The sequence below is a fragment of the Ascidia mentula genome, chromosome 4 (assembly GCF_947561715.1).
Source record: "Ascidia mentula chromosome 4, kaAscMent1.1, whole genome shotgun sequence".
NCBI lineage: Eukaryota > Metazoa > Chordata > Ascidiacea > Phlebobranchia > Ascidiidae > Ascidia > Ascidia mentula.
Genome location: NC_138569.1, coordinates 9,165,559 through 9,188,047, shown reverse-complemented (window position 1 = coordinate 9,188,047; position 22,489 = coordinate 9,165,559). Strand labels below are relative to the sequence as shown.

Genomic DNA, 22,489 nt, shown 5'->3' with positions numbered 1-22,489 from the left:
AACTCACCTATTTCACAGCCTTTGCCTTTTGTTCCGACTCTGCACGAACAATGGTCTTGATTCGCTCCAGATACGCACTTGCCGTTGTTTTTGCACTCTCTCGAACAAACTCTGTTGCCTAAAAGTAATACTTTGTTCCGAAATCGTGGAATATGTCACCTGGGTGTATTGGAAAACTGACGCAATTAACGCACACACGGTACACATGTTTAAAAAAAATAATTTTTAGGCTATTTTGGCATCACTTACTTGGAAATGAAAATAGCTTTGTCGAAAAATTGCAAGATATACTTATTATTCCATGCGAGGTCGATCCAACAAATAAATGATCAAAAGATTCTTTGGAATGAAATGTCACCATTCCACCATTATCTGCAACAATTAACGTGGAAATACTTTCAATTCTTCCTTTTTCTCCATTCTTTTAGATTCGAGGAATAAACACCACAAAGATGGTCAAGGCAACAAAAATCGTGTTTGATCGATATATATACGGTATACTGACCAGACAAAATGCCAGCATGTATGGATGCCGCACAGACAGATGAATTTATGTTGTACAAATTTGTCCCACACACGTGATTCGACGAACAATTTGGAGGACAGAAAACTTCGGTGATAGAAAACTCGGAATTTCCAATCGTGCTGCATTTCACTGAATTAAAAAGACGTTATTGTTAAGTTGGTGGAAGTTGACTGCAAGAAACACTTACTTTCAAAGGAATATGTAACATTTGCGGAGGAACAAGACATGCTGGTGATTCCGTTTCGAAAAGATCCGCTGTATTTAGTTTGTGGGTCACTTTTAAAAACTTCGAAGTAACCTCCTCCGTCTTAGCAAGAAGATAAACTTATATATGTTCAAAAGAGCTATGATAATCATTGAGAGCCGCAGACAGGTGTACACATTGTTGTTTAAGTAGCCAACGGATCGACATTGACCGAAAGCTACCACAAAGTGGAAATCTGTGTGCCTGCTAGTGTAAAAGCTAGTCCAGTGCCACAATCAGAAGCTGCACTGATGACACCTTACAGGTCGAAACAGTATATACACCTGTATGCTGCTCTCAAGATAAACGTGTTATTGAGTTTTCCAAATAGCCAAATATAAACTAGTTTTTTTGTTGAGAAAATTTTCAAATATGCAAATATAAATTGTTTTTTTCACAGCACTCAAAGCACATGTAACTTGAATTAACTAGACAAACCACAGCTAGTCTGTACATAAGCTTTTGACTCACTGTCAATTAAACCGGCGTGCATCGCAGCAAGACACAGGGGACCCTTTGCATAATCATCTGTTCCAAACAAATCCGTGTCTTTCTTCAGGCAATTCTCAGGGCAGATTACTTTTGTGATGGAATGATTTAATTCAGATAACTTTGTATCGCATGTTGCTGAAATTTCGAACATGATTCAGACAGCAAAATGAAACAAAAATAAAAATAAACCAACTGACGGCAATCAGAAACACTTGTTTCAAACATTTCCTATCGGCTAATTGCTGTCGTGGGCTTTGGAAAGTTTCATATCTGGGTTTAGATTCTGTCTACTTTAAAGATCAAGTTTTCGATTCAGACAGCCTATTATTTTAATATATACAAGGAAAAGCATCCACTTGGTAGGCGTGGTTGTAGTTAGCTTGGTACTATACGTTTCGACAATTTATCGTGTGTGAGACATTTACCTCACGTTCAACAAAAATACTGATACTTCCTGGGTTTGTTTACCTTGCAGAGATTGACCTCGACGAATAACTATAACAAAGACAACCCACGTTGTTAGTGCGTGTTGCAACCACCGTATCATCGTCCGTGAATCCGTCCACTGTTCCGAAACAAAATTTTAACTTAATGCACTCAAAAACTAATGGGTAAGAAGCTGCTGTTCCTCCTCTAACTGCAATGTTGTGGTTTAACCTCGGCCAACCTTTATGAAAACCCGTCATTAAATGTGTGATAATTACCTTTAATCAATCAATCTACTTGTGCTATTGTCTATTTTGATTAGGTTTTACAAACACTAAATATGTAACTAAATGCAATAATACATCGTCCCATATAGCCGCATTCAAAGTTCTGACTCTGCGAAACTCAACTTTACGTTGATTTAATCGCAGGCTTGATATACGGTTGTTGTTTAGTGGGCCAGAGAAACAATTTGGTGTGAGGTATAGTGGTAAACACCGCATCATCATCACTGAAATAAACCCTTCATTCATTTTCTTTGATCTTTGGCTTTATTCCGGCTTGACTGCGATGCAAATAAACCTTATGATCCATGTATTATAGCTGATGAGATTGTCAAGAACATAGTCCAAAGAAAACATTAACAATAATGGCACAAATCCCTGATTGAGTTCTGCACGCCTGGTCTGGTGGAACAATGTGCTGCAACATCACATAGAAAATTTTTAATGGACGAAGTGCACTGTTAAGTCGCAACGGATAACTTACCCCTTTAAAGGTAAGGACGAAAAAAGGCTTAATTGGGGGTATTACCAATCATTTTGCCGATCTTTTTATAATGCATTATAATTTAATTAAAATTGTTATTCACAAGCGACTGATTTCGCCCTTGTTTGCGCAACAATCGCGATGATCTGACGTAAAACTATATTTACTGACACGCAATATGCTGTATATAGCAGGGGTGGGGAACCTTGGATTTATGGGTGTCGCGGGTAAAACTTTTTAAGTCAATCTTTCAGACAGCTCTTTTAAAGATGTTTTTATTTTTTGTGAAATAACTTGTTTTGTCGTTTGTCATAAATAAACAATACACAAAACGCAATCATCGTCAGCAATGGAATAATGGATCTGGATCTCGACAAAGGTTTATTGCACCTAACTGGAACACAACAAGACAGAGCTATAATAGCGCTTGACACACGGTGTCATTTTGCTCCAATTGAGTGACTCGTAGTTTCCCACCACTACTTTACGGTTTCAAATGGGATTTATGATTACGTTAAACTTGTTGCATATTCTTTGTCATATGTTAACGGTAACTGCACGATCTTGCTGGGACACCTTTTTATGATTTCTTATGTGATATGTTTTTCTGTGTTATATGAAAACATGTAAACTGTCTTTAAATGCAATGGAACCCAAGTTTCTCTAAAATCTCAAACTTCATCTGCTCAGACCTTTCTGGAAACCACTTGAAAACGCCCCGTCATTTACTACGTCATCATTACACCGCATTAATTTATTCATATTTACACAAGATAAAGTTCAAGGAGTGCAACCGTCACTAAATCCGAACCCCTAAACCGGTTTGAGCGGCTTATTTTTATGAACCGGAGCTGAACCCAAACCGATAAATCACAATTAAAAAAAAACACTCGGAACTGAAGTGGATAATTTGAATCAAAATAGAACCTCTTTCGTACTGATGCACCTTAATTTACGTTTTTGCTCAGCCTGAACAGCTGAAAACCATTAATTCGTTTGTATCATCACGATACAGTTGAAACTTGCACAAGCCAACAATTTACAGGCATGTGTTCCCTCAAGTTCTTGTCTTGTCGTGTTAATTAGGTACATTTTAAGTTCAAAATAACACAAAAAAGTGCAACTAAACTTAAACGTTTGATCCGTTCCAAACTTTCAAATTGATTGAACCTTAAATGAATCTGAACCTTTTGCGTATAAGTTTTTCGAATCCATGTTGGAAGTGAACCTGGTAAAAAAATTTGACTCTCGAACCAGAACAGAACCGGATAACAAAAACATTAAAAAGCCTGAATCGAAACTAGAATTCGTATAACAGGCGGTTTGACTCCCTGATAAAGTTATGGATTGCGCGATAACTTTCCGATTGTTGCTTTTTGTGGTGTGAATCTATACCCAAAATGTAAATCTTGTTTTTATTAACATTAATTTAACCTGTGACGACTGAATGCTGAATTTCATGTGCATTTGTCTTAAAGACCGCCAATCGCCCATATATATTTTCCAGTGCTTTCTTCAGTGGTGTTAGATAAACAAATTAAAGCTTTTTTGCAAGCTCAGCGCCAATGTTCTCAGCGCCAAGGACTGACTAAGCATACTACGTGTCGAGTATAAGATGACATGCATTTTTTAGTGTATGCATTGCAAGTTTTGTTGTGTTTCCCTTGTTTGGTCTGTTTGTCTGCGTTTACAGCTCTTATTGTGATATTCTTGCTTCAGAATTAAAATAATTTCAAATTTCAAGGTATTTCACGAACTACGTGTATCAGTGTGCAGTTTCTTATATAAAAAAAAAGTTTTATTACCAAGAGTTACAAGTTCATGAATCTGAGTAAGTCAAGGTAGCCTACTATGCATACATACGTATATCGTGTAACTCTATAGACATTTGAGTACAAGCTATGGAAAAACATTCTCGATCATCAATATTTATTTCTCATGCAAAAATGTTAACTAATACATTTATATACACCAACATATCCGTATTCCGTACACCTCTTTCCATGTGAAATTCTAGTTTGAACACGAAACGAAAATGTATACAGATATTATACCTGTGTAACCTGTACCACTTCGTCGAGCATTAGTCATAAACCAGACCATATGTAAAAACGTGGATAGTTGTCTCATTTACCAGAACTGCAAGGTTGCAACCTCAAACAAAATAGCGTGTGTGTCCAATACAAGGAAATTCGTTAATATAGAAATTTATGTATAAATTTGTTCAAAATGGCAAAATCGATATTTGTTTTTTTTTACTTAATAAATATAAATTCCTTAAAAATGTAAGTTAAATAAAATGCTTTACTGCCCATCAGCCTTTCTGTCTGATTCTAGGTGTTGTGATTATAAAATTTTTGCCCTATATCTAGGCATTACACTAGTAAGAAACCGCACGATGAAAAACCCCAACAGTGAATAGAGAGAAAAGCTCGCGGCACCCCTGAAAGTTACAAATGGCAGCACCCAAGAGTGCCGCGGCAATCCGAAGAATTTTTGTTAGGAGGAGACAAAAGTTGCCTGTCCTTACAAGTGTTTGGATACAAACGACGATAGTGGATCTTGGGATGTTAGCAATAGTGGAAGGATTGTTATGCAGGTTTTCAACGCGGGTTTAAACAAGTGTATTTTGCACTTGGTGTTCGGGAGACCGACGCATGCCAAAAAACTGGATTTTACCAATTTTAAGAAGGTTAAAAGGAAGAGAAACCTTAAATTTGAAGATTACACTCCCCAAAAAAACATACCCTACAAAATCTCAAGCCAACAAAAGACAAAGCAAGTTTTAAAAATTGATCACATTTCCTTATGTGTTACATGACAGTTGGTGAAAAAATATAACCGATCATATCCACACCAAACAAACTGGAGATATAATACAAGCTTCGGATATGATGCAAATGTTAGAAAGAAGAATGACAAGCGTTCAGGTTTAATTTGGTGTTTCATTTTTAATTAAAGCGTTAAGATTAATTTAGCATAGTATGGCGTGATCAGAGAGTATGGCGCGATCACCGTTTTTAACTCATAAATGACCAAGCGGTATTATCCACAATTTGTTTAAGGGTCTTGAAAAATTTACATTAATAATACAAAGTTTCATTTATGCCTAGTTGGTGTCCAAGTCGCGTGGGCAAATAAAAAAAATGTTCGCTTTAACTCGTGTACAGGGAAAAACCACAACACACGAAATGAAAGTCAATAGAAAGACGAAAGGGAAGAGCAGAAAGCAAGAAAAAGTGCAAACTGTTACCACGCGTAAAATACACAAATGATATCAACCAATAACAACAATAAAGTTGTATGCCTTTAAATACCAATGTAACAACAACACAGAGAATTACAAGAAAACAGTCAAGCATTGCGTAAAAACAAACCGTTATGGATCATAGAAACTGCAAATTTGGCTTTATCTTTTGTGTTGGGTTTGCTTGGGCCAGTAAACGCGTTTGTATATATGCCACCTATAACGAACGTTGGGGCATTTCGCAGTCCATTACATCCCATTTCAAACGACCATTTGATAAAGTGTGATTCTCCGTGAAGAAATCACCTTGGGACTTGCTGATAACCTTCATGATTTTGTTGTGTCCATGATATTTTTTCTCATGTTTTTTTTTTCATTTGTGTATTTTTTGCGCCAAATTGAAATGACTTGATTAATAAATGATTTGTCATTTATGCTTGTGGTTCGCAATATTTTATCGTAATACTGTAACGGCACTTTCATGGTTATCCATCTACTAAACGGGCTCTTAATGTTAACAGCAGTTACGTAAATGTACGTCGGACTTTCAATTCCATTTTTTTTAGTGAATAATGGTATCCACGAAAAGGTTGCCAACAAACCCCGTCAGCATATGACTCATGCGGTCCTCCGTAGTAAAATCCGTTTGGATTACCGCCATGGCAAGACGTAAACCACCATCCACCTTTATATAAAGCTGCGCAATTTTTGAGATGCTGATCTTGATCTTTGTCATAGGTAGAAAATGCTGTTGCATTTCTTAGACCGCTTCCTAACAATTGAAATATGCGTTAGTACTGTGTGTACCGAAACAAAATAGATTCCTAATACCTGCACCCAATATTCGACCGAATCCGAATATTCAATGGCATCATAAATCGACACATTGGTCGACAAAATTACACACACAGTTTAGATTTTCCCCAAATCCATCATAATTTTATTCTGATTATGCGTTAATTTTGCTTCGTTATGGTCGATATTTACGTGCATAAAATTCAGATTCGCCGAATATTGAACAAAAACACCTAGTTCGGTCAAATCCGAGTGTTCGGTATGACCGAATGTCCCGGCACATCCCTTTGTTCGTAGGGTAAGGGGAAATAAGAGAAAATCTGGTTTATCAGAAAATTGAGGGAATTCATCAATTCCTGTTGTTGTGGTCACGCCTCATTACATACGCACGACAGCAAAGGTGCGCTTGCATGCCAAAGTCACGTGATTTGTGGAATGTGCCGCAACCAATCCAACGTCATTTTTACTTGCCTGTGCTATGTTAAATGCAACAACCTGTATCCTATAAATACGTGAGTGTTATAAGATTTGTTTTCCATTCTATTGCTCTGCATGTGAAAAGATGAACAACACCATTCATCTGAAGTTTTTCGGATATGGTAAAATGCCATTGGCATACTTAAATAAAATTAACCTGCTGGGCCTGAAAAGTTTGTCCAAGTCATGTTGAAGTCCGTTGCTTTCCCAACCGAAAAGCATCTGCAAAAGTGTATAGGCTAATTGCAAAACCCGCATTTTATGTGTGTAGGTGTTTCCATACTGATATAAGGCGTAAGAAACATTCCTCTCAAAATCCTCCATGTCGACTCTCATTTCGTATTTCCCGCTGTTTGTGATTTGGTGAATGTTTTCAAGACCTATAAGACCGGAAGCAATTGAACAACTTTATAAAAAACCACATTGTTTCAAATTTTTACCCAGCCAAAACTCGCCGCTTAAGTTTCCAAAACCTTTCAAATAATCGTTCCAACCCCTTGTGAAGTTTTCGGAACCATCCTGTCGTCTTTGAAACAGCTAAATACATTGCCCTTTTAGCATAGAGTAAGTCTGCACCTAAGATAACGGTGTTATTTTTTTGCATGCAAATTGCGAGACATTCCGCACTAACACACAAAAAAGGCATTTTTGTTGCAATATCGCAACCTGTGTCACGGTTCATTTTCTCAAAGTATTTGGTTTGGAATGCGTAAGTAAGTACCAAGAAGTTTCTTGTTTGACCGATTTTACTACAATAGCAGGGCCTTGCGCAACGGGCGAAAACATGACGTCATAAAAACACAGTAACGTGATATATGCGACACTGCAAAATAGTTATATGGTTCAGAATTCTATGTGAGTGTGCGCTGAAACGTCTCCATCCAGCGCAAAATACAGTGGACCCTGTTTACGGACATCATGAACGAATAAAGTTTTGTGAACAGTTGATGCGTTGCGTGGCAGCGCCCCGCTTTTCTTAGACCTATTTCAAATATTTGTTGTACCACGTAACAACGGAACCTGGCATTTATTATTTGGTTGAATTTTGGTAAGTTTCATGAAATTTTAATGTTAATATACTGGGGTGGTCCGTGCAAGTTTGTGGGCAACCTGGGCCACAATCACCTTTTAAGCGAAATGTGTGAGTATGCCAAAACAACGCTACCTATCAATAAGTTACCTCCTAGACACATTTGAACTGAATATAAAAATCTCTATATTATATTGGATTGGGAATATTGTGATGTGCCACCGCTGGGCGCAAGAAATTGCGTCGTGGGCCGCGATTTGGACCACCCTGGTATGTACATTTACAACTTCTCATTGGTAACATATTGCTTGCCCGGTGAAACAAAATACAGCAGCTTACCAACCATCCTCCACCGTCAGTTACGAAATCACAATAAACTTCAATTCCACGACCTCTTTCTCCATCCGGATACACTTTGTAAATTCCTCCCGCTTCATTGTTCGTTCGGGGAACAACTTCCCCACAAGTTTCGTAACCGGAAAAAACTGCAAAAAAACACAATAAATATTTTCCGTTTAAAATCAACAATTCAAAACTTTCAACATTTTTGCAAATTTTATTCAAAAGCTTAATTTTTTTTTGTGCAATATCATTTTGTGATAGAGGCAGTAAAAACACAAAAAACAAAACTACCGCATAATGTTCCGTTTCCAGTGAAATCTGAGTTACAGGAACATTGAAACCCTCCCACCGTGTTGATGCAAGTAGCGTTTGGATGACAATTGTCCCAATCCCACAAACATTCATCGATATCTGCAGAATAATACAAAAATATTCAGATATACTGAGGAACAATACAAACAAGCAACATTTCCAAGCGTTACAACAGTAAATATTGCAATGTTTCATTTAAATTTCCTCGCAAATTTTATTCGAATACGTTTTGCTTTAAAATATGTCTTTTCGCAATATACGTGACTTGACCGGCTGCACAAAAAAGGTCTTTACAAGAAACGGTATCAATTTAACAAGCTACCGTTTATGTGTTTTGCATGCAAGTCGCGACCCGCACAGGGGTTGCCAGCAATTTTCTAGAGGTGGCAGCAGCAAGTGCCTTTGCTGAAGATTGAAAACAAAATTATACACTCAAAATAGTCGTTGCGATGTTTATCTTAAAACTATGTAACACCCAAAAATCATTTTGCAAAATGACTTTGTTTATTCTCGTTGTGACGCATATCTTTCACACAAAAACCTTATGACACGACATTCAGTGACGTAAAATGTTACTGACGCTGCCAGGCATATTTTACTACTAAATACTGCTCTTCTGGCAGAATTTGGATATTACCCGAAAACTACTTAGGCAAGCCACAAAATGTAGGCCTAATTTCATTTAATGCTTTCAGTACGTTTGGATTCGAATACACTTTCCAGAAGGAAATTGCATTCTCCAATTCACATAGCATAACGAGGGAAATAAAATAATAATCTTTACAAAAAAACGGTAGAAATTTAAAAGTTGAAAATAAAAACAAGCTTGTAGTAACATCATTTATGTAATAGAAAAACACATAAACAAGACTACCGCAAGTTGTTCCGTTTCCAGTAAAATTCGTGTTACATGAACATTGAAAACTTCCAACCGTGTTGATGCAAGTAGCGTTTGGATGACAATTGTTTGAATCCAACAAACATTCATCGATATCTACAGAATAATACAAAAATATTCAGATATACTGAGAAACAAGACAGACAAGCAACATTTCCAAGCGTTACAACAGTATACATTGCAATGTTTCATTTAAATTTCCTCTGAAATTTTACCCGAATACATTTGGGTAGAAAAATCAATCTACGCAAGTCACGTGATGTTGACATGTGGCATAAAATAAAGATCTTCACAAGAAACGCCGGAAATTTAACAGTTGGAAACGAAAACAAACTATTAGCGAGCATAATTAAAAAAAATTATCTTCAAAATATTAAGAAAACGCTACAGTGAGGTATCATTTCGGTGCATGTCGTTATTGTGGTAGAGGTATTAGAAAAACACACAAACAAATCTACCGCAAAATGTTCCGTTTCCAGTGAAATATGAGTTACAGGAACATTGAAAACTTCCAACCGTGTTGATGCAAGTAGCGTTTGGATGGCAATTGTCCAAATTCCACAGACATTCATCGATATCTGTACAGAAGGGTATACAACTATCTTTCATGTTTTACATGTGGGTCGCGACCCGCACAGGGGTTGCCAGCAATTTTCTAGATGTGGCAGCAGCAAGTGCCTTTGCTGAAGATTGAAAAGAAAATTATACACTCAAAATAGTCGTTGCGATGACTATCCTAAAACTATGTAACACCAAAAAATCATTTTTCAAAATGACTTTGTTTATTTTCGTTGTGACGCATATCTTTTACACAAAAAACCTTATGACACAACATTCAGTGACGTAAAATGTTATTGACGCTGCCAGGCATATTTTATTGCTGAATAAGCCTACTGTTCTTCTGCATGGCAGAATTTGGATATTACCTGAAAACTACTTAGGCAAGCCACAATTCGTTAGAAATAAATGTAGGCCTAAAAGTTATTTAATGCTTTCAGGAAGGTTGGATTCGAATACACTTCCCACAAGGAAATTGCATTCTCCAATTCACATAACTTAACATGGGAAATAAAATAATAATCTTTACAAGAAACGGTAGAAATTTAATAGTTGAAAAAAACAAGCTTTTAGTGACATCTTTTATGTAATAGAAAAACGCATAAACAAGACTACCGCAAGTTGTTCCGTTTCCAGTAAAATTCGTGTTACAAGAACATTGAAAACTTCCAACTGTGTTGATGCAAGTAGCGTTTGGATGACAATTGTTTGAATCTAACAAACATTCATCGATATCTGCAGAATAGTGCAAAAATATTCAGATATACTGAGAAACAATACAAAAAGGCAACATTTCCAAGCGTTAAAACAGTATACATCGCAGTGTTTCATTTAAATTTTCTCGGAAATTTTACCCGAATACATTTGGGTAGAAAAATCAATCTACGCAAGTCACGTGATGTTGACGTGTGGCATAAAATAAAGATCTTCACGAGAAACGCCGGAAATTTAACAGTTAGAAACGAAAACAAACTATTAGCGAGCATAATTAAAAAAAAATTATCTTCAAAATATTAAGAAAACGCTACAGTGAGGTATCATTTCGGTGCATGTCGTTATTGTGATAGAGGTATTAGAAAAACACACAAACAAATCTACCGCAAAATGTTCCGTTTCCAGTGAAATATGAGTTACAGGAACATTGAAAACTTCCAACCGTGTTGATGCAAGTAGCGTTTGGATGGCAATTGTCCGATTTCAACAAGCATTCATCGATATCTACAGGAAAATATAAAAATATTTATCCCGTGATTGATGAGAAGCAATACAGACAAATAACAATTCCAAACGTTAGAGATAAGTTTCTCCAATATATTTGGGTGCAAAATAGTTGGAGTTGATAACTTTGAATGGGAAATCCGAAGCTAATATGCTATTAATCATCTTAAGTAGATGAACATCAGGGAATTAGTTGTTTTGATCTACAAGCGAACAACCCTCAAGTTACTTTTGTATAGTTTTGCGTATATAGGACTGTGCATCGTCCCTGAGATCGCCGAAAGTAAAGTCGTGCATGACGCAGATGGGCGATCCGCCTTGTCATGCAAGAGCATATACGAGTTGTTTCTGCCTTAAAATAATATTACTCTAAAATTGCGCAAAATATTGGAGAAAATCCAAAGCTAATATGCTATTAATCATCCTAAGTAGAGTAGACGTTTCGAAGGCATTGTAACTATGGAAAAGAACCTTTTTTCACATAAAATAACGCGGGAATTGCGAGATGGTAAATTAACTCACCTATTTCACAGCCTTTGCCTTTTGTTCCGACTCTGCACGAACAATGGTCTTGATTCGCTCCAGATACGCACTTGCCGTTGTTTTTGCACTCTCTCGAACAAACTCTGTTGCCTAAAAGTAATAATTTGTTCCGAAATCGTGGAATATGTCACCTGGGTGTATCGAATAACTGACGCAATTAACGCACACACGGTACACATGTTAAAAAAAATGATTTTTTGGCTATTTTGGCATCACTTACTTGGAAATGAAAATAGCTTTGTCGAAAAATTGCAAGATATACTTATTATTCCATGCGAGGTCGATCCAACAAATAAATGATCAAAAGATTCTTTGGAATGAAATGTCACCATTCCACCATTATCTGCAACAATTAACGTGGAAATTCTTGGAATAAACACCACAAAGATGGTCAAGGCAACAAAAATCGTGTTTGATCGATATATATACGGTATACTGACCAGACAAAATGCCAGCATGTATGGATGCCGCACAGACAGATGAATTTGTATTGAACAAATTTGTCCCGCACACGTTATTTGACGAACAATTTGGAGGACAGAAAACTTCGGTGATAGAAAACTCGGAATTTCCAATCGTGCTGCATTTCACTGAATTAAAAAGACGTTATTGTTAAGTTGGTGGAAGTTGACTGCAAGAAACACTTACTTTCAAAGGAATATGTAACATTTGCGGAGGAACAAGACATGCTGGTGATTCCGTTTCGAAAAGATCCGCTGTATTTAGTTTGTGGGTCACTTTTAAAAACTTCGAAGTAACCTCCTCCGTCTTAGGAAGAAGATAAACTTATATGTTCAAAATAGCTATGATAATCATTGAGAGCCGCAGACAGGTGTACACATTGTTGTTTAAGTAGCCAACGGATCGACATTGACCGAAAGCTACCACAAAGTGGAAATCTGTGTGCCTGCTAGTGTAAAAGCTAGTCCAGTGCCACAGTCAGTAGCTGCACTGATGGGACCTTACAGGTTGAAACAGTATATACACCTGTATGCTGCTCTCAAGATAAACGTGTTATTGAGTTTTCCAAATAAACTAGTTTTTGTGTTGAGAAAATTTTCAAATATGCAAATATAAATTGTTTTTTTCACAGCACTCAAAGCACATGTAACTTGAATTAACTAGACAAACCACAGCTAGTCTGTACATAAGCTTTTGACTCACTGTCAATTAAACCGGCGTGCATCGCAGCAAGACACAGGGGACCCTTTGCATAATCATCTGTTCCAAACAAATCCGTGTCTTTCTTCAGGCAATTCTCAGGGCAGATTACTTTTGTGATGGAATGATTTAATTCAGATAACTTTGTATCGCATGTTGCTGAAATTTCGAACATGATTCAGACAGCAAAATGAAACAAAAATAAAAATAAACCAACTGACGGTAATCAGAAACACTTCGTTTCAAACATTTCCTATCGGCTAATTGCTGTCGTGGGCTTTGGAAAGTTTCATATCGGGGTTTAGATTCTGTCTACTTTAAAGATCAAGTTTTTGATTCAGACAGCTTAATACTTTAATATATACAGGGAAAAGCATCCAGTCACTTGGTAGGCGTGGTCGTAGTTAGCTTGGTACTATACGTTTCGACAATTTATCGTGTGTGAGACATTTACCTCACGTTATATTATCAACAAAAATACTGATACCTCCTGGGTTTGTTTACCTTGCAGAGATTGACCTCGACGAATAACTATGACAAAGACAATCCACGTTGTTAGTGCGTGTTGAAACCACCGTATCATCGTCCGTGAATCCGTCCACTGTTCCGAAGCAAAATTTTAACTTAATGCACTTAAAAACTAATGGGTAAGAAGCTGCTGTTCCTCCTCTATATGCAATGTCGCGGTTTAACCTCAGTCAACCTTTATGAAAACCCGTCATTAAATGTGTGATAATTACCTTTAATCAATCAATCTACTTGTGCTATTGTATATTTTGATTAGGTTTTACAAACACTAAATATGTAACTAAATGCAATAATACATCGTCCCATATAGCCGCATTCAAAGTTCTGACTCTGCGAAACTCAACTTTACGTTGATTTAATCGCAGGCTTGATATACGGTTGTTGTTTAGTGGGCCAGAGAAACAGTTTGGTGTGAGATATAGTGGAAAACACATCATCATCACTGAAATAAACCCTTCATTCATTTTCTTTGATCTATGGCTTTATTCCGGCTTGACTGCGATGCAAATAAACCTTATGATCCATGTATTATAGCTGAAGAGATTGTCAAGAGCATAGTCCAAAGAAAACATTAACAATAATGGCACAAATCCCTGATTGAGTTCTGCACGCCTGGTCTGGTGGAACAATGTCCTGCAACATCACATAGAAAATTTTTAATGGACGAAGTGCACTGTTAAGTCGCAACGGATAACTTACCCCTTTAAAGGTAAGGACGAAAAAAAGGCTTAATTGGGGGTATTACCAATCATTTTGCCCATCTTTTTATAATGCATTATAATTTAATTAAAATTGTTATTCACAAGCGACTGATTTCGCCCTTGTTTGCGCAACAATCGCGATGATCGGACGTAAAACTATATTTACTGACACGCAATATGCTGTATATAGCAGGGGTGGGGAACCTTGGATTAATGGGTGTCGCGGGCGGGCAAGCACATTAAAGGTGCATGCGAGATCATTTTATAACTTCTCACTTGTTCTGTCATTGCTGAGTAAAACTTTTTTAGTCAATCTTTCACAGCTCTTTTAAAGATGATTTTATTTTTTGTAAAATAACTTGTTTTGTCGTTTGTCATAAATAAACAATACACAAAACGCAATCATCGTCAGCAATGGAATAATGGATCTGGATCTCGACAAAGGCTTATTGCACCTAACTGGAACACTACAAGACAGAGCTATAACACATGACACACGGTGTCATTTTGCTGCAATTGAGTGACTCGTAGTTTCCCACCACTGCATTATGGTTTCAAATCGGATTTATGATTACGTTAAACTTGTTGCATATTCTTTGTCATATGTTAACGGTAACTGCACGGTCTTGCTGGGACACATTTTTATGATTTCTTATGTGATATGTTTTTGTGCTTATAAGTAATATGAAAACATGTAAACTGTCTTTAAATGCAATGGAACCCAAGTTTCTCTAAAATCTTAAACTTCATCTGCTCAGACCTTTCTGGAAACCACTTGAAAACGCCCCGTCATTTACTACGTCATCATTACACCGCATTAATTTATCCGTATTCACACAGGATAAAGTTCAAGGAGTGCAACCGTCACTAAATCCGAACCCCTAAACCGGTTTGAGCGGCTTATTTTTATGAACCGGAGCTGAACCTAAACCGATAAATCACAATTAAAACGACTCAGAACTGAACTGGAAATTTTGAATCAAAATAGAACCTCTTTCGATCTGATGCACCTTAATTTACGTTTTTGCTCAGCCTGAACAGCTGAAAACAATTAATTCGTTTGTGTCATCACGATACAGTTGACTTGCTAATTAGGTACATTTTAAGTTCAAAATAACACAAAAAAGTGCAACTAAACTTAAACGTTTGATTCGCTCAAAACTTTTAAATTGATTGAACCGGGAATGAATCTGAACCTTTCGCGTATAAGTTTTTCGAATCCATGTTGGAAGTGAACCTGGTAAAAAAATTTGACACTCGAACCAGAACAGAACCGGATAATAAAAACATTAAAAAGCCTGAATCGGAACTAGAATTCGTATAACAGGCGGTTTGACTCCCTGATAAAGGTATGGATAGCGCGATAACTTTCCGATTGATGCTTTTTGTGATGTGAATCTATACTCAAAATGTAAATATTGTTTTTATTAACTTTAATTTAACCTGTGACGACTGAATGCTGAATTTCATGTGCATTTGTCTTAAAGACCGCCAATCGCCCATATATATTTTCCAGTGCTTTCTTCAGTGGTGTTAGATAAACAAATCAAAGCTTTTTTGCAAGCTCAGCGCCAATGTTCTATACAGGGCTGACTAAGCATACTACATGTCGAGTATAAGAAGACATGCATTTTTTAGTGTATGCATTGTAAGTTTTGTTGTGTTTCCCGTGTTTGGTCTGTTTGTCTGCGTTTACAGCTCTTATTGTGATATTGTTGCTTCAGAACTAAAATAATTTCAAATTTCAAGGTATTTTACGAACTACGTGTGTCAGTGTGCAGTTTCTTATATAAAAAAAAGTTTTATTACCAAGAGTTACAAGTTCATGAATCTGAGTAAGTCAAGGTAGCCTACTATGCATACATACGTATATCGTGTAACTCTATAGACATTTGAGTACAAGCTATGGAAAAACATTCTCGATCATCGATATTTATTTCTCGTGCAAAAATGTAAACTAATACATTCATATACACCAACATATCCGTATTCTGTACACCACTTTCCATGTGAAATTCTAGTTTGAACACGAAACGAAAATGTATATAGATATTATACCTGTGTAACCTGTATCACTTCATCGAGCATTAGTCATAAACCAGACCATATGTAAAAACGTGGATAGTTGTCTCATTTACCAGAACTGCAAGGTTGCAACCTCAAACAAAATAGCGTGTGTGTCCAATACAAGGAAATTCGTTAATATAGAAATTTATGTATAAATTTGTTCAAAATGGCAAAATCGATATTTGTTTTTTTTTACTTAATAAATATAAATTCCTTAAAAATGTAAGTTAAATAAAATGCTTTACTGCCCATCAGCCTTTCTGTCTGATTCTAGGTGTTGTGATTATAAAATTTTTGCCCTATATCTAGGCATTACACTAGTAAGAAACCGCACGGTGAAAAATCCCAACAGTGAATAGAGAGAAAAGCTCGCGGCACCCCTGAAAGTTACAAATGGCAGCACCCAAGAGTGCCGCGGCAATCCGAAGAATTTTTGTTAGGAGGAGACAAAAGTTGCCTGTCCTTACAAGTGTTTGGATACAAACGACGATAGTGGATCTTGGGATGTTAGCAATAGTGGTAGGATTGTTATGCAAGGTTTTCAATGCGGGTTTAAACAAGTGTATTTTGCACTTGGTGTTCGGGAGACCGACGCATGCCAAAAAACTGGATTTTACCAATTTTAAGAAGGTTAAAAGGAAGAGAAACCTTAAATTTGAAGATTATACTCCCCAAAAAAACATACCCTACAAAATCTCAAGCCAACAAAAGACACAGCAAGTTTTAAAAATTGATCACAATTCCTCATGTGTTACATGACAGTTGGTGAAAAAATATAACCGATCATATCCACACCAAACAAACTGGAGATATAATACAAGCTTCGGATATGATGCAAATGTTAGAAAGAAGAATGACAAGCGTTCAGGTTTAATTTGGTGTTTCATTTTTAATTAAAGCGTTAAGATTAATTTAGCATAGTACGTGATGAGAGAGTATGGCGCGATCACCGTTTTTAACTCATAAATGACCAAGCGGTATTATCCACAATTTGTGTAAGGGTCTTGAAAAATTTACATTAATAATACAAAGTTTCATTTATGCCTAGTTGGTGTCCAAGTCGCGTGGGCAAATAAAAAAAGGGCAGTTATGTAAATGTACGTCGAACTTTTAATTCCATTTTTTTGTGGGGATTAATGGAATCCACGAAAAGGTTGCCAACAAACCCCGTCAGCATATGACTCATGCGGTCCTCCGTAGTAAAATCCGTTTGGATTACCGCCGTGGCAAGACGTAAACCACCATCCACCTTTGAATCTAGCTGCGCAATTGTCGAGATGCTGATCTTGATCTTTGTCATAGGTAGAAAATGCTGTTGCATTTCTTAGACCGCTTCCTAGCAATTGAAATATGCGTTAGTACTGTGTGTACCGAAACAAAATAGATTCCTAATACCTGCACCCAATATTCGACCGAATCCAAATATTCAATGGCATCATAAATTGACACATTGGTCGACAAAATTACACACACAGTTTAGATTTTCCCCAATACCATTATAATTTTATTCTGATTATGCGTTAATTTTGCTTCGTTATGGTCGATATTTACGTGCATAAAATTCAGATTCGCCGAATATTGAACAAAAACACCTAGTTCGGTCAAATCCGAGTGTTCGGTATGATCGAATGTCCCGGCACATCCCTTTGTTCGTAGGGTAAGGGGAAATAAGAGAAAATCTGGTTTATCAGAAAATTGAGGGAATTCATCAATTCCTGTTGTTGTGGTCACGCCTCATTACATATGCACGACAGCAAAGGTGCGCTTTCATGCCAAAGTCACGTGATTTGTGGAATGTGCCGCAACCAATCCAACGTCATTTTTACTTGCCTGTGCTATGTTAAATGCAACAACCTGTATCCTATAAATACGTGAGTGTTATAAGATTTGTTTTCCATTCTATTGCTCTGCATGTGAAAAGATGAACAACACCATTCATCCGAAGTTTTTCGGATATGGTAAAATGCCATTGGCATACTTAAATAAAATTAACCTGCTGGGCCTGAAAAGTTTGTCCAAGTCATGTTGAAGTCCGTTGCTTTCCCAACCGAAAAGCATCTGCAAAAGTGTATAGGCTAATTGCAAAACCCGCATTTTATGTGTGTAGGTGTTTCCATACTTATACAAGGCGTAAGAAACATTCCTCTCAAAATCCTCCATGTCGACTCTCATTTCGTATTTCCCACTGTTTGTGATTTGGTGAATGTTTTCAAGACCTATAAGACCGGAAGCAATTAAACAACTTTAAAAAAAAACACATTGTTTCAAATTTTTACCCAGCCAAAACTCGCCGCTTAAGTTTCCAAAACCTTTCAAATAATCGCTCCAACCCCTTGTGAAGTTTTCGGAACCATCCTGTCGTCTCTGAAACAGCTAAATACATTGCGCTATTAGCATAGAATAAGTCTGCAGCTAAGATAACTGTGTTATTTTTTTGCATGCAAATTGCGAGTTTACAATCACATTCCGCACTAAGAAACAAAAAAGACATTTTTGTCACGGTTCGTTTTCTCAAAGTATTTGGTTTGGACTGCGTAAGTAAGTACAAAGAGGTTTCTTGTTTGACCGATTTTACTAGAATAGCAGGGTCGCCTTACGTAACGGGCGAAACCATGACGTCATAAAAACACGGTCACGTGATGTATGCGACACTGCCAAATAGTTATATGGTTCAGAATGCTATGTGAGTGTGCGCTGAAACGTCTCCATCCAGCGCAAAAGACAGTGGACCCTGTTTACGGACATCATGAACGAATAATGCTGGGCTTTGTGAACAGTTGATGTGTTTCGTGACAGCTTTTCTTAGACCAAACTTTTTGTTGTACCACGTAACGACGGAACCTAGCATTTATTCAAGGTTTTTTGGTTGAATTTTGGTAAGTTTCATAAAATTTTAATGTCATTATACTGGGGTGGTCCATGCAAGTTTGTTGGCCACAATCCTGGGCCACAATCACCTTTTTAGCGAAATGTGTGAGTATTCAAAACAACGCTACCTATCAATATACCTTCTAGAAAGATTTGAACTGAATACAACAATCTCTATATTATATTTGAAACGATGAAGGATTGGGAATGTTGTGATGCGCCACCGCTTGGCGCAAGAAATTGGTAACATATTGCTTGCCCGGTGAAACAAAATACAGCAGCTTACCAACCATCCTCCGCCGTCAGTTACGAAATCACAATAAACTTCAATTCCACGACCTCTTTCTCCATCTGGATACACTTTGTAAATTCCTCCCGCTTCATTGTTCGTTCGGGGAACAACATCCCCACAAGTTTCGTAACCGGAAAAAACTGCAAAAAACACACTAAATATTTTCCTTTTAAAATCAACAATTCAAAACTTTCAATATTTTTACAAATTTCCATGGAAATTTTATTCAAAAGCTTAATTTTTTTTTGTGCAATATCATTTTGTGATAGAGGCAGTAAAAAAACACACAAAACAAACCTACCACACAATGTTCCGTTTCCAGTGAAATCGGAGTTACATGAACATTGAAACCCTCCCACCGTGTTGATGCAAGTAGCGTTTGGATGACAATTGTCCAAATCCCACAAACATTCATCGATATCTACAGAATAATACAAAAATATTCAGATATACTGAGAAACAAGACAGACAAGCAACATTTCCAAGCGTTACAACAGTATGCATTGCAGTGTTTCATTTAAATTTCCTCGCAAATTTTATTCGAATACGTTTTGCTTTAAAATATGTCTTTTCGCAATATACGTGACTTGACCGGCTGCACAAAAAAGGTCTTTACAAGAAACGGTATCAATTTAACAAGTTTGGTTATAAAATGTTCTGCGCACATCATTTGAAAGAAAAACTGGGTTTCGAAAAAACACTGCACTGCAGTATCTTTTCGGTGCGCAGAAATATCGTTTTTTTGTGACAGAGATAAAAGAAAAGCAAATAAACACATCTACCGCAAGTTGTTCCGTTTCCAGTAAAATTCGTGTTACATGAACATTGAAAACTTCCAACTGTGTTGATGCAAGTAGCGTTTGGATGGCAATTGTCCAAATTCCACAAACATTCATCGATATCTGTACAGAAGGGTATACAACTATCTTTCATGTTTTACATGTGGGTCGCGACCCGCACAGGGGTTGCCAGCAATTATCTAGAGGTGGCAGCAGCAAGTGCCTTTGCTGAAGATTGAAAAGAAAATTATACACTCAAAATAGTCGTTGCGATGTTTATCTTAAAACTATGTAACACCCAAAAATCATTTTGCAAAATGACTTTGTTTATTCTCGTTGTGACGCATAATCTTTCACACAAAATCCTTATGACACAACATTCAGTGACGTAAAATGTTATTGACGCTGCCAGGCATATTTTACTACTAAATACTGCTCTTCTGGCAGAATTTGGATATTACCCGAAAACTACTTAGGCAAGCCACAAAATGTAGGCCTAATTTCATTTAATTCTTTCAGGAAGGTTGGATTCGAATACACTTCCCAGAGGGAAATTGCATTCTCCAATTCACATAGCATAACGAGGGAAATAAAATAATAATCTTTACAAAAAAACAGTAGAAATTTAATAGTTGAAAATAAAAACAAGCTTGTAGTAACATCATTTATGTAATAGAAAAACACATAAACAAGACTACCGCAAGTTGTTCCGTTTCCAGTAAAATTCGTGTTACAAGAACATTGAAAACTTCCAACCGTGTTGATGCAAGTAGCGTTTGGATGACAATTGTTAGAATCCAACAAACATTCATCGATATCTGCAAAATAATACAAAAATATTCAGATATACTGAGAAACAAGACAGACAAGCACCACTTCCAAGCGTTACAACAGTATACATTGCAATGTTTCATTTAAATTTCCTCGGAAATTTTACCCGAATACGTTTGGGTAGAAAAATCAATCTACGCAAGTCACGTGATGTTGACATGTGGCATAAAATAAAGATCTTCACAAGAAACGCCGGAAATTTAACAGTTGGAAACGAAAACAAACTATTAGCGAGCATAATTAAAAAAATTATCTTCAAAATATTAAGAAAACGCTACAGTGAGGTATCATTTCGGTGCATGTCGTTATTGTGATAGAGGTATTAGAAAAACACACAAACAAATCTACCGCAAAATGTTCCGTTTCCAGTGAAATATGAGTTACAGGAACATTGAAAACTTCCAACCGTGTTGATGCAAGTAGCGTTTGGATGGCAATTGTCAAAATTCCACAAACATTCATCGATATCTGTACAGAAGGGTATACAACTACCGTTTATGTTTTACATGTGGGTCGCGACCCGCACAGGGGTTGCCAGCAATTTTCTAGAGGTGGCAGCAGCAAGTGCCTTTGCTGAAGATTGAAAAGAAAATTATACACTCAAAATAGTCGTTGCGATGACTATCCTAAAACTATGTAACACCAAAAAATCATTTTGCAAAATGACTTTGTTTATTTTCGTTGCGACGCATATCTTTTACACAAAAAACCTTATGACACAACATTCAGTGACGTAAAATGTTATTGACGCTGCCAGGCATATTTTATTGCTGAATAAGCCTACTGTTCTTCTGCATGGCAGAATTTGGATATTACCCGAAAACTACTTAGGCAAGCCACAATTCGTTAGAAATAAAGTGTAGGCCTAAAAGTTATTTAATGCTTTCAGGAAGGTTGGATTCGAATACACTTCCCAGAAGGAAATTGCATTCTCCAATTCACATAACTTAACATGGGAAATAAAATAATAATCTTTACAAGAAACGGTAGAAATTTAATAGTTGAAAAAAAACAAGCTTTTAGTGACATCTTTTATGTAATAGAAAAACGCATAAACAAGACTACCGCAAATTGTTCCGTTTCCAGTAAAATTCGTGTTACAAGAACATTGAAAACTTCCAACTGTGTTGATGCAAGTAGCGTTTGGATGACAATTGTTTGAATCTAACAAACATTCATCGATATCTGCAAAATAGTACAAAAATATTCAGATATACTGAGAAACAATACAAAAAGGCAACATTTCCAAGCGTTAAAACAGTATACATCGCAGTGTTTCATTTAAATTTTCTCGGAAATTTCACCCGAATACATTTGGGTAGAAAAATCAATCTACGCAAGTCACGTGATGTTGACGTGTGGCATAAAATAAAGATCTTCACGAGA

General features: G+C 36.7%; 4 protein-coding genes across 4 annotated transcripts; all 4 read right to left on the bottom strand.

Moving 5' to 3' along the window:
* Nucleotides 1–7: 7 nt before the first annotated feature.
* LOC145898034 (cysteine-rich secretory protein LCCL domain-containing 1-like) lies at nucleotides 8–1,860 on the bottom strand. The gene is made up of 5 exons (XM_082986482.1): nucleotides 1,731–1,860; nucleotides 1,242–1,397; nucleotides 714–833; nucleotides 495–655; nucleotides 8–118 (listed from the first exon to the last, which is right to left on the bottom strand). Exons 1-5 carry the CDS (start codon nucleotides 1,807–1,809, stop codon nucleotides 8–10), a joined length of 627 nt encoding a protein of 208 aa, XP_082842608.1. The 5' UTR covers nucleotides 1,810–1,860.
* Nucleotides 1,861–2,303: 443 nt separating this feature from the next.
* On the bottom strand, nucleotides 2,304–10,166 carry LOC145898033 (microfibril-associated glycoprotein 4-like). The gene is made up of 8 exons (XM_082986481.1): nucleotides 10,016–10,166; nucleotides 8,639–8,758; nucleotides 8,345–8,490; nucleotides 7,416–7,512; nucleotides 7,259–7,355; nucleotides 7,133–7,197; nucleotides 6,306–6,475; nucleotides 2,304–2,390 (listed from the first exon to the last, which is right to left on the bottom strand). The coding sequence occupies exons 1-8, from the start codon at nucleotides 10,164–10,166 to the stop codon at nucleotides 2,304–2,306; spliced, it is 933 nt and encodes a 310-aa protein (XP_082842607.1).
* A 1,021-nt stretch (nucleotides 10,167–11,187) lies between these two features.
* Nucleotides 11,188–13,671, bottom strand: LOC145898032 (cysteine-rich secretory protein LCCL domain-containing 1-like). Its single transcript, XM_082986480.1, has 7 exons — nucleotides 13,542–13,671; nucleotides 13,041–13,196; nucleotides 12,525–12,644; nucleotides 12,317–12,466; nucleotides 12,097–12,219; nucleotides 11,856–11,966; nucleotides 11,188–11,333 (listed from the first exon to the last, which is right to left on the bottom strand). Exons 1-7 carry the CDS (start codon nucleotides 13,618–13,620, stop codon nucleotides 11,188–11,190), a joined length of 885 nt encoding a protein of 294 aa, XP_082842606.1. The 5' UTR covers nucleotides 13,621–13,671.
* A 3,670-nt stretch (nucleotides 13,672–17,341) lies between these two features.
* Nucleotides 17,342–21,173, bottom strand: LOC145898031 (microfibril-associated glycoprotein 4-like). Its single transcript, XM_082986479.1, has 9 exons — nucleotides 21,146–21,173; nucleotides 20,971–21,090; nucleotides 20,276–20,395; nucleotides 19,795–19,914; nucleotides 19,488–19,633; nucleotides 18,610–18,706; nucleotides 18,453–18,549; nucleotides 18,327–18,391; nucleotides 17,342–17,669 (listed from the first exon to the last, which is right to left on the bottom strand). The coding sequence occupies exons 1-9, from the start codon at nucleotides 21,171–21,173 to the stop codon at nucleotides 17,467–17,469; spliced, it is 996 nt and encodes a 331-aa protein (XP_082842605.1). The 3' UTR covers nucleotides 17,342–17,466.
* Nucleotides 21,174–22,489: the final 1,316 nt, after the last annotated feature.

Bases quoted from the DNA above. Each gene is read 5' to 3' on its own strand.
- LOC145898034 (XM_082986482.1), bottom strand. From the start codon at position 1,809: ATGATACGGTGGTTGCAACACGCACTAACAACGTGGGTTGTCTTTGTT. The intron at 834-1,241 runs GTGAGTCAAAAG...CTTCTTGCTAAG, and splicing joins GCACGCCGGTTTAATTGACA to ACGGAGGAGGTTACTTCGAA. The intron at 119-494 runs GTATATATATCG...TATTACTTTTAG, and splicing joins TTTTGTCTGGTCAGTATACC to GCAACAGAGTTTGTTCGAGA.
- LOC145898033 (XM_082986481.1), bottom strand. From the start codon at position 10,166: ATGAAAGATAGTTGTATACCCTTCTGTACAGATATCGATGAATGTCTG. The intron at 8,491-8,638 runs GTAGTTTTGTTT...GTTTTTTTGCAG, and splicing joins TGGAAACGGAACATTATGCG to TTTTTTCCGGTTACGAAACT. The intron at 2,391-6,305 runs GTTTGTTGGCAA...GTGATGTTGCAG, and splicing joins ATGAGTCATATGCTGACGGG to CACATTGTTCCACCAGACCA.
- LOC145898032 (XM_082986480.1), bottom strand. From the start codon at position 13,620: ATGATACGGTGGTTTCAACACGCACTAACAACGTGGATTGTCTTTGTC. The intron at 12,645-13,040 runs GTGAGTCAAAAG...CTTCTTCCTAAG, and splicing joins GCACGCCGGTTTAATTGACA to ACGGAGGAGGTTACTTCGAA. The intron at 11,967-12,096 runs GTAAGTGATGCC...TATTACTTTTAG, and splicing joins AAAGCTATTTTCATTTCCAA to GCAACAGAGTTTGTTCGAGA.
- LOC145898031 (XM_082986479.1), bottom strand. From the start codon at position 21,173: ATGTATACTGTTGTAACGCTTGGAAGTG. The intron at 20,396-20,970 runs GTAGTCTTGTTT...CCTTCTGTACAG, and splicing joins TGGAAACGGAACAACTTGCG to ATATCGATGAATGTTTGTGG. The intron at 19,634-19,794 runs GTAGGTTTGTTT...TGTTTTTTGCAG, and splicing joins TGGAAACGGAACATTGTGTG to TTTTTTCCGGTTACGAAACT.